This window comes from Rattus rattus, chromosome 6 (assembly GCF_011064425.1).
Source record: "Rattus rattus isolate New Zealand chromosome 6, Rrattus_CSIRO_v1, whole genome shotgun sequence".
Lineage (NCBI taxonomy): Eukaryota > Metazoa > Chordata > Mammalia > Rodentia > Muridae > Rattus > Rattus rattus.
Genome location: NC_046159.1, coordinates 117175741 through 117186480, shown reverse-complemented (window position 1 = coordinate 117186480; position 10740 = coordinate 117175741). Strand labels below are relative to the sequence as shown.

Below are 10740 nucleotides of genomic sequence, written 5' to 3'. Positions count from 1 at the left end.
TGGAATCGTGCAAAAGCAAGACAGATGTGTGTTTTTTTCATACTGACAACGTGGCCAGGGGCCAAGTGAACCTGGACTGGTCATGGTCTGTCGACCTGGGTTCCTTTGTCGCCGGCGATTTTGCCCCCGACCTTTCCTGGTGGGTTTGGTGGTGGCAATCTGTCTCTTTTACCAGACCCTAACACTCAGAGGGACTAAGAAGATTGCCGCGGAGGTCTCTGGGACTGTCCCACACACCCCCTCTCAAACTCAGGGTAGCAGATGTGAGAAAGACTACCCGCAGGACAAACGGTGCTTCCTTCTCTCTGCCAACGCTCAAGAAATCAGGAAGGTAAGTCTGAGTTTAGCCTGGGCATCTGCGGTCGGCCTCTCTCTCCTTTCTGCAAAACTAAAATTAACTTCCATGAGGTCCGAAAGCAAGCCAGAGTATAAACAGACAGAGTGACCTGGTGACTGGGAGATGAATTACATAAACTGCTAAGCTCCCTAAACCTACAGAGTTCTGCCCTTTATCTTTTAGAGGCGAACTTCATTACAGTGAGAGAAAATAGCTTCTAAAATGTAAGAAGTCTAAGAGAGTTGAGGATTTCTACATCAGAAACAAAAGCTAGTTTTAAAAATCCGAAAAAAAAAAATCCTGTATCTCTTTCCTTAAATCCAAGAGTATGAATGCCAAGACTCCCAAATTCTAGAACTCCTCCAGAACTCCACCTCAAGACCCGGTTCTGAATTGGTGACTTGTTTTTAAAACTAATGTGTTCATTTCTGAAGAACTTAAAAGAATAGTCCTATAGGTTTCTTAAGAACAATTGACATGCTATTTAGTTGTTCATATTGGGCCCATACCTGGACTCTAAGCACTCAGGAGGCAGAGGCAGGAAAATTATGCCAAGCTCCAGCCCAGCCTGATCTACATGAAGAGTTCTGGGCCTGCCTGTGTTAAGTGGTGAGGCATTTTTATTTAAAGTGTGCATTTATGCTTGGTGTGATGGACTACCGATAGTCCTGCACTGGAAAGGCAGAGAGACAGGGGATCAAGGGTTAAAGGCCAGTCTAGGTTAATTACATTGTATGCCTGAGTCCAGCCTCAGCTACATAAGACACTGTTTAGTAAAAAAGAAAAAGAAAAGAAGGAAGAAGGGAAGGAAAAAGGAAGGAAGGGAAACAAAATGTTAGAAAAAAAGAAATCATTTTTACTGGGGGGGTTTCACTATTTTTACTTGTAAAGTATAGGGAACAACAGAAATCCAGAAAACATAAAATGTCTGCTTTAATACTCCACTATGTCCAGGCCTGCCAGTCAAATGCAGGTCTTTCACTGCCAAGTATAAAGAAGAAAAATAAAAAAGATGAAAAACTAATTAATCAAGAAGTCGTGATGGAAAGCCCACCGAGTGGGTGGCCCTTGAAGTATTATACAGCAAGATACCTTTGGGATCTGCAGGAAGTGCCTTTTATCTGTGTAGATTTAGGGGGAGTTTCTGAGCCTGCTTAGTTGTATTTGGAGCAGAATCTTGTCTTGGGTAGGAGCATGATCGCTGTTGTCAGTACCAACACCTCAGGGGAACACTGTGGTGTTCTATAAACTCTGTTCATTTCATTTCAGGCTCATAATCCAAGTAGGTAGATAAGTAGGTAGGAAGTGGGTAGGGTTGCTGTTAACTAACCCAATTTGGCTGTCACCAAGGGATGCTCAAGTGGTCCACATGGCTACAGTGTACCCTGCTGCATCCCACAGAAGTCTGTCTGCTTGGTTCCCACCGCAATATAATGCCCTAAATAAAAACAAACTCAACACTGGCCTGACCATTTCTGAAACTACGACTTGAAGAACCCACACCAAATCACAGTGGAGATGATTAGCTTTTGAAGACTGCCATGGGAGTGTATTCTTTGTTAGCAAAATATGAGGATTGCGTTGACTCATGGACGGAGAAAATTATGGCAGACGATGAGGGCAGAGCCATCTTTAAAGGAAGCTTCGGTATGAGTCAGTCCCTAGATGCTATGAAATCGCAGAAGAGTATACTTTCGGGTAATTTATATGACTATAACTTTTCTTTTATTATTTTTTTTTCTTGAACACTTTGGATTTATGACAGATGTAACTGATTTCAAAGCTACTTTTCCTTCATTTTAAAGCTACCTTTTGGTGGTCTGTAATAGTGATGTCCTTTAAAAATAGAGGAGGAGCATCTTTTTTTTTTTTAAATACTTAAATGTTTTCTAGGAAATTTAGATGGAAATATTTTATTAATTAACTTTTAGCCTCCTTTACTTCCTTACTAAGCATTTCCTGATTCCTGCCTTGTTTGTAACTTAAACATATGCTAACTGTTATTTGTAGACTGTCACAGAAAATTCCATTTCAGCTTCAGAACTCCTGCTCCTTGGGAAACATCTGAAACATATTGGCTGTTGGTGTAAAAAAAATCAAAACAAAACATTCACTCTAGCATTTTCTTCAACCAAAAGAATGCCAAACGCATGATGGTTTTGGCCTCCAAGTGATTCACAGTCTTAAATGTTAAAAATCACAAGCAAGTTTCTAAATTCAAAATTATAGTTCAGTCAGTATAAAAAAATGGTATTTCCAAACATTTACTCTGTACCTCTGGTTTTAATGTGTGCAGCCCACTGACAGCAAGGAAGATAGGAAGGTGTTGTCATGTAGGCTTTATTTAAAACCAGAAACAACAAATCCTGTTTATCACCTATCTTCCAAAAGGAATCAAGTGATATCATCTGCAATGATTAAACATTCCTTCAGATATCTAATGTGGAGAGAGAAAACAATCTATGAATGCTATATAGATCATTTAAAAAAAATGCCTGGTTCCTACCACTAAAAGTCACTAATGAAATGACCAGTGAGACACTGTCTAGGTGGGTGTTTAGACCTAAAGTGGCTTTTAGATATGATATCTTACAGATTTGTTTTTATCTGTATATCTCGAAGTTTGTGATCACTTTTATTGATAGATCAAAATATTCAACTTACCTGAATCCTTCATTTCTTTTTCTCCTTTATTATAAACACCTTTAAAAGATGCTTAAAACCACTGGACTTGATTATCTACATTTTAAAAATAAAGTGTGTTTGGTTATTTAAAAGATCTCCAAACACTGGAAATTTCATGCAAACTCTTGTGTGTATGTGTCTATAGAGATCTCAGAACTAAAAACACACCAAGACCACTGCTTGCTTCAATGTTTAATTAACTGCATATAAATTTGTCTGGCTTTCTGTGTATTTCTGTATAAATTTGAGTATATAATTTTGGTCTGGATAAGTAAATCTAAAATGAATAAAAAAAATCTTAATTAAGTGTCCAAATGAGACTCTTAAAACAAACAAAGGAAAAATGACACAGAGCTGTGTTTGGGGGTAAACTCTGAGACTAGCAGATAACAGAATATTTCTCTAATCACAGTTGTCAGTCATTGATGAATAAGCAGAAGGGTTTACTGGTCTTTGGAGCTGCAATTCCTTCTCAGAAGAGACCGTTTATACTCTCTCCACCCAGTAACAGAGAACTGTGGAGTTGGAAAACTTGAAGACACTAACACTGCCTTCCACACCTTCCCCACTGGGACTTGATTCAGCACTAAAACCGTTCCCAGTGCCAGTGAGATCCTAGGATTCGCCCTGCCAACTTTCCACAAGGAATCACGCTCCCTCGTTCTGGCCAAATTTAATTCCTTTTTCCGTTTGTCCTTTCCAATGTGCCCTGCTAAGCAGTCGTAATATTGTCATTTCTTCTCAATTTTTCTCTCCGCACTGATGTTTGAGTATTATTTAATAATCTGCTATGTCTTAAGCCTATTCCAACTTAATTATAAAAGTTATGCTGTCTTCCCGGAGGTGCGTTCCTCTGTAGATCTCTCTAGTTTCATGGAAGCTGAGGCCTTAGCATTGCATAACACCAAAGACATTAAATTATAAACAGACACAATGAGTAAGATCTCCTTAGCCCACGCTCCTCTATTGGAAACACAGCTATTTGGGGACTGGGTTTAGACTCATGAGAGCCATGTGTTTCTGATTATCTCCTGTTGAGCCTACACAATGAGGACTACTATTCTTTAGACTGCTGCTGGACCGTTTGCAGCTTCAAGTCTTCCTCACTCTCCTTTCAGTTTCGAGGACTGGTCTGTGTAAGTTTTACTACCCCCGGGACCCAGCACAGCCCAGTGTAAGCAAATGTCCTCACTAAACATATTCCAGTCCGTTGTGTTTGTGTTTGCAAAGATAACCAACAGAGTTAGCATTTGAAGATGTCTTGAAAATGTCTTGTTTAGTCCAAGTTTTGTAGCATCAGGAAGTTAGATAAACTCTTATATGATGACACTTTATTGGCAAACACAATCTCAGGAATACCAAAGTGGAGAAAAAAAAAGGAGAAAGAAGGATGGATTGAAAGGTCAGTGGCACTTTTTGGTGTCACATACAGAGAAGCTGTCGTCAGCTGCTGAATCTCAGACATTAGAAGGCAGAGGAGACCCTGATTTCTTCTTCTCCTCTCTTCCATTGGTTGGTATCCATCCAAAGTTACTGGATTCTCAGGGCAACCATTAGGGGTAGTCAGGACCTACCTACATAGGTGTCACTTTGTTAGTACGAAATTGTTTGAAATGGCCCCTTCTTTTAAATATATAATGTGAGTAAGAGTTAGTGGCAGTGACAATGTTCTCTCTCTGTCACTCTCTCTGTGTGTCTATCTGTCTCTCTCTCTGTCTCTGTCTCTCTGTCTCTGTCTCTCTGTCTCTCTCTCTCTCTGTGTCTGTCTCTGTCTGTCTCTGTCTGTCTGTCTCTGTCTGTCTCTGTTTCTGTCTCTCTCTCTCTCTCTCTCTCTCTCTCTCTCTCTCTCTCTCTCTGTGTGTGTGTGTGTGTGTGTGTGTGTGTGTGTGTGTGTGTGTGTGTGTGTGTGTGTGAAGGGTTGGGTACAGGAAAAACAGTCCTGTCTGAAAGCCACAGAAATGGTGTGATAGTCACCCACCAGAAGGTAGGGGAAGCACAGAAATCTAATGACAATTGTTATGGCAGTGGTAGTCATTTTACTGTCTAAGCATCTGCTCAACACATCTCCATGGCTCTACCCCTCAGAAAATGACTTTGATCTCTTTAATAAAAAAAAAAATCTTTGCAATTGTCTCATGGAGAACTCTACTCTTCGATTGGAAAAAAAAATTCTTCACTTTCTCATTTTCTTTCTCTCCTTGATCCTTTTTTCAACATTTATTCATCCATTTTTATTCAACGTATAAATTTTTATTGATACTAGCAGGGCAACGAGTATGATACTGGTGACAGCAATAGAAGCCATTGCGAGACAGAGTAAGTGTAATGCCAGAGAATGGATAAATTCTATTCTTTAGAGGTAGTGAGAGGAGGCAAGAAGGACCTGGAGATTATTTTTAAGGTGCAGCAAGCATAAAATCCTACATGAAAAACACTGTATACCTTAATAAACTGTTACGGTGCATGCACATGTGTGGTGTGTGTGTGTGTGTGTGTGTGTGCTCTCAAACATATGTGCAAAAAAATCTAATAAAAGTCCAGATGTTGATAGTGTGTGCATAATTCTCTGTCTGAACTCCTAAGGTATAGGGCAATCCCTACAGAATGCAGAGGTGGCCACGCATTGATTCATGAGAGAATATTCCAGAAGACAAGTTACAAAAGGAACTGAAGCCAAGTAGAACTAAAGAGAGACCGCCTGGGAGGCTGATTAAACAAGCATCTCTTTTGCCAGCCTTCCTTCATCATTTGTAAGCACTTATTTTTTTTGTTCGGTCTCCTTCAGGATTGGCCCCATGTTACTCTGTTACTTATAAGAAGTCTCAGGCATCTCCATTGGCCCAATAAGCATGCTTGTAAGGATAACACAGCCACAAGCTTCTTAGCACACGACGAAGCTGCCTAAGGTTCTTGCTCCTTCTCTCGTTCCCTTCACAGACGCTCTAACTGCTTCTCTTGTGATTACTCCCTGGTCATCTCCACCCATTCTAGCCTTTGAATTCCTCTCCTGGCTACCCCGGACAATCAATAATTAGACACCTTCACCTTCTTCCTTCCTCTAGAAGCATCTTTCGTTACTAAAGAAAACATCTTAAAATTTCCCTCTCTACCGGAGCAGGACAATAGAAATATCCCATGACCTCTGAGTAATTGATGGTTTCTTTTCAAGGTTCGCTCATGTCCCTTCTTCTCATGACGATGATGGAGGTAGACATCTCCAGCTCTCCTCCCTCGGCTTCTTCTTGTTTTGTTCCTTGATGAACGAATGCATCACTCATCAACTACTCCTTCCATTCTCTGCTATGCTTTCTAGAGTGGAAAAGATGCCTATGCACATTTAAATACGATGACACGAACAGTTCCTCGACCTTCCTACTCTAATGATAAGATTTGACTTCCTCCTACAGTCGTCTGATTATACTGATATATGGTTTTGAACCATGGGATTACTTTGTCCTTTCTAAATTTAGTGATCTGGCTCCTGACCAGATTTGAGGTTGGTCACTCAGTCACAAGACTGGCTCCAAATTGGAGCGTCCACAGCATTCGTCGTATATCTTTCTTGCGCTGTGTTTTAATCCTTTTAAAAATAATTAATGTTGGTAAAAACATTTACATATGCTATAAACATTACATATGCTATAAAATGTATACTCTTAACCATTTAAGTATATACAATGCATATTTTGAGCCATTTATCTCATCCTGTTTGCCTATTGATTCCTGAGCTATTGCCGTGCTTTTAGCATCTAAACACCCTTATATTTCCTCTGTGTCCTTTATATACCACCTTTAGACACACAGTTCTTTCTCTAGATATAAGTTGTGATTTTTCTCTGAGACCATGAACGATATTTAACCTGTTATACAGAGTCCTTTAGTAAATGTGACCTTAATACTAGCTATTTATACCAAGTGCAAAATATAAGGTGGAATTGTTTTTACCCCACCTCCAAAGATTTCAGGTTCAAGTTAATAAGATTACTAAGATAATTAAGTCCTGAGCTATACTTCATCCTGCCATGGCCTAGGATTCCTTTCTACTATTGTTGGAATTCTGCCTGTCTATCAGACTTCAGAACCCAGCCTATAACTTTATTTTCCAATCTTCCCTCTGTCTAAAGTCTCTTCCAAGTGGTAAGCCCCAGTCAAGATAACTCCATCAATAAATCTTCACCATCTCTTAAGGCTGTCTTAAGCCCATGAAGTTTCGCTCCTTTATTAATTCTAGCCTTTATTATTATAAGTGGATGTTTTTCAAACTTCCTTGGTGGAAGTCATTTTTCATTATAATTATCCATAAAAGGTAGAGTGTTATGACTTAAAGTAAGTTAGGTAATATTGGATTCAGTGGTTTTCTTCCATAAAGGAAGAAAATGAGGTTCACAAAATGAGGCCTCGAGTTGAGAGTAAAGACAGGAATGGACCGAGACCTGTTCTCTGTCTCTGTTCTTCTTCATGCCCTGTAACCATCCATTAGTGTTATAGAGTTGAATTAGGTACCTTCCTCTGTAAGACAGGTTGAGGTCCAAACCCCTTGTCTCAGAGCGTGACTGCATTTGGAAGTAAATTTGTAATAGATGCGATCAGTCAAGACGAGGTCCCACTGGAGGGCAGTGGGCCCTTAATGCGATGTGAGCGAAAATGCTGTGGAAGGCTGAAGGTAGGGGGATGTAACCGAAGCTTCAGACCTAAGAGCGTCCGAGATGAGCAGCAAAGGCTGGCACAGCGATCCCGCCTTGGGATTCAGAGACAGTGTGGCTCCATGAGCACTTTGATTCTAGGCCTCTCACCTCCATAATTATGAAATAACCAGTGTCTTTGGTTTTAAGCCACTCAGATTTTGGTACTTTGTCATGCAATCTTCAGAGGCCAGGGGAACCGGGGAAGCAGAATGCCCTAGTAACCAAACTCTCTGGAGTTAAATGAGTATCATTTGCTAACTTGTTCCTTTGGGTCCACTTCTTGACTTCTCTGGGATTTAGTTTCCCTCCCTGGAAATGAATACGTTAGTCCTTCCTTCCTACGGCGAACAAGGAGCTCCAGGGAGATAAGTCACGTGAAGCCTTTGAAACATTTGCCGGACATGGCAGACTCAGCCGTAGGGTTTTTCAGCTCCATCATCCCCATTAATATTCCCTAATCGCTTCCCTCACAAAGTAGGTGAGCAACCGCTTTTGCAGTGAACATCAACTCTCCCTCCTCCACAAGCCTATCTTTCACAGCGAAATGGAATTTTAGAATCAAGCAAGGATTGGAGAGATCGAAAGGTGGATCTACTTATCTGTGAGTGCAGCTTGAAATGTTATCAGATACATTTTAAAGCACAGGATATTATGATTGACAGCATCTTGTAGCTGAGGACTTGGAGAAGTGAACTGAGTGAGGAGCACCTATAAGGTTGTTTGGGACCCCAAATAAATACACAGGCATACCAATTCGTTAGTTTATTGTCTTTCTCTACAAGGAATATTGACTGCGTATAGTCAGAGATGACTTTAATGGTTTACTGGTACATCTCCTGTGCTAAGGCTGTACCTGGAATGCAGTGGGCACTGAGTAAGGACTGTGGGGGACCTAAGGGTTAGTGTGGTCCAACTCTAAGGCAATACCAAGAAATGACAAGACCGCCTTCCTTTGCTCTCCAAGGAGTCCCAGCTTTCTCCTTCCTGCAGCAGTAGCCCCCATAGCTTTCCCATGCTCATTCTTGGACTCCCAAGCGATCTGCTGAATTTGCTCCATGACTTCTTACCCAATCTCTCATTGGGATTATTAGTGTATGAACAATTTCTCTCCCATGTGTGTCTGTATATGTGTGTGTGTGTATGTGTGTGTGTGTGTGTGTGTGTGTGTGTGTGTGTGTGTGTGTGTATATATATATATATATATATATATATATATAATTTTTTTGAAAGGGAATGTTTTTGTTTCAGGTGGTTGGGTCCTGGCCAGATTCTTCCAGATTCTTGATACAAAGATTTTAAAATAAGGGCTTAGACAAATTTGTCCAAGTAGCGAAGATAGCTTTATTTGGAAACAAATGATAGTTCCGATTAGAAAGAGATGGACCATCAAGACACAGGTGCACGGTACTCTCAAGCAGTGGTTCTCAGCCTTCCTAATGCTGCCACCCTTTAACACAGCTCCTTATGCTGTGGGGACCCCAACCACACAATTCCTTTGGCTGCTACTTCATAACTGCAACTTTGCTACTGTTATGAGTCATAATAAAAATACCTGATATGCAAAGAATCTTAGACGATCCTAGTGAAAGGGTCAGTCACCATCCAAAGGGGGTTTCAACCCACAGGTTGAGAACCACTGTTCTAGGGCTTCAGGTCATGCATAGTCGGAGGTCTAATTTTTTTTTTTGTGGGGTTTAAAGTTTGAGTGGTTTCCTATTTTGATTGATAGATTAAGTCCTACATCACTTTTCCTGCTGCAAGCGTCCCTTCCTATAAAGCATTTGATTTTAACCATAGGCATACATAATTTATACAGAGACCTAAGAGGATAAATAGGGGATTTGCTTGAAAAGTTCGCTTGGAAGATGCAGTTTTTCTTGCTACACACTCAGAACCATTTCAGACTGGGTTGGCCTTTCCCCTGTTCACACAGAATACATCAGAAGTATATTTGGATGGAAATTCTCTAAACTCGACAGTTGTGGAGGGCAGGAAGACACATGCTGTTGCTCAGAGAAGGGTGCATGTGTGGCCTGAGGAGTCTTTGAGGTTGCCAGGTCTACCGTCTGGAGATGGATACAGTGTGTACACATAAGTACATAAAGGGGTCAGGCTGCCAAGTGTGCAATTCAACAAGGATGGTGGTACGTGTAACCCAAACAGGAGTCTTGGGTTGGTCAGCTTTTCTCTCTCCTTCCCTGCTTTACTCTTCCCATCCCTCTTGTCCTCTTTGCCACCTCTCCATCAATGAATTTGTACCTTTAGTAGACTTATTGTACTAAAAACTGGACTTTTCTGTACTCTTCAGTTTAACTGGATCCGACAGAACGCTCTTTAAATATGGGAACCCATGCTCAGTAGACCTTTGGAGGCAAACAAAGGGGTTTATGGCTGCTCTGAGGAAGGTAGACTGCCTGGTGGGCACTCAATGCTTGTGGGTTGCTCTGAGCTGGTTGATTTGGAGTCATTTAAAAATTTTATAACAAAATATACAAATGATAAAAGCATTGCTAATTCTAAAAAAAGAAAAAAGAAAGAAAGAAAAAAAACTTCAGACAAATTCCTATTGGTTTCCTTTGAATACTCCGCCCGACACCCCCCGCCCCCAGGCAAGCAACATTGGTTTAAAAAAAAATGAGCTCATTTGTATAATTAGATTGGTGTTCTCTGCTATACACTATGCCAAAGTTGGAAATAGGCAAGATAAGTTGTACCTTGGCCACTTTATAATTTCAGATACATGTTCAAAAGGTAAACCATCCTTTTAACTTAGTATGAGGTTCCAGGATGGAATATATTATATAACAAGAAATTATTTTGTGAATCTGTTACACATGTAGAAGGGTATTCCTTTCAATTAAGCTCAGGGAAGCTTGCGGTGTTTATGACCCGAACGCACAGATGATTATAAGTCAGGACAAAAGAATTTAGTGATGCAAAGTGTGCCCGCTCATATGCCCTGAAATATAACCACCTTTCTGTCACCATTCCCCACCAGTCTGCTTAGTACGCAGCCCATCCAAACAGCATGGT

The 10740-nt window shown here is 40.6% G+C and overlaps 1 protein-coding gene across 1 annotated transcript in view; it reads left to right on the top strand.

The window, feature by feature from the left end:
* Window positions 1–10740, top strand: part of Cped1 (cadherin like and PC-esterase domain containing 1) — a 269733-nt gene continuing 258993 nt past the window's right edge. The window contains exon 1 of the mRNA XM_032905260.1: window positions 1–331. Within this exon, the coding sequence (XP_032761151.1) occupies window positions 83–331 (249 nt within the window). The 5' untranslated portion in view covers window positions 1–82. The remainder of the gene's footprint in view (window positions 332–10740) is intronic.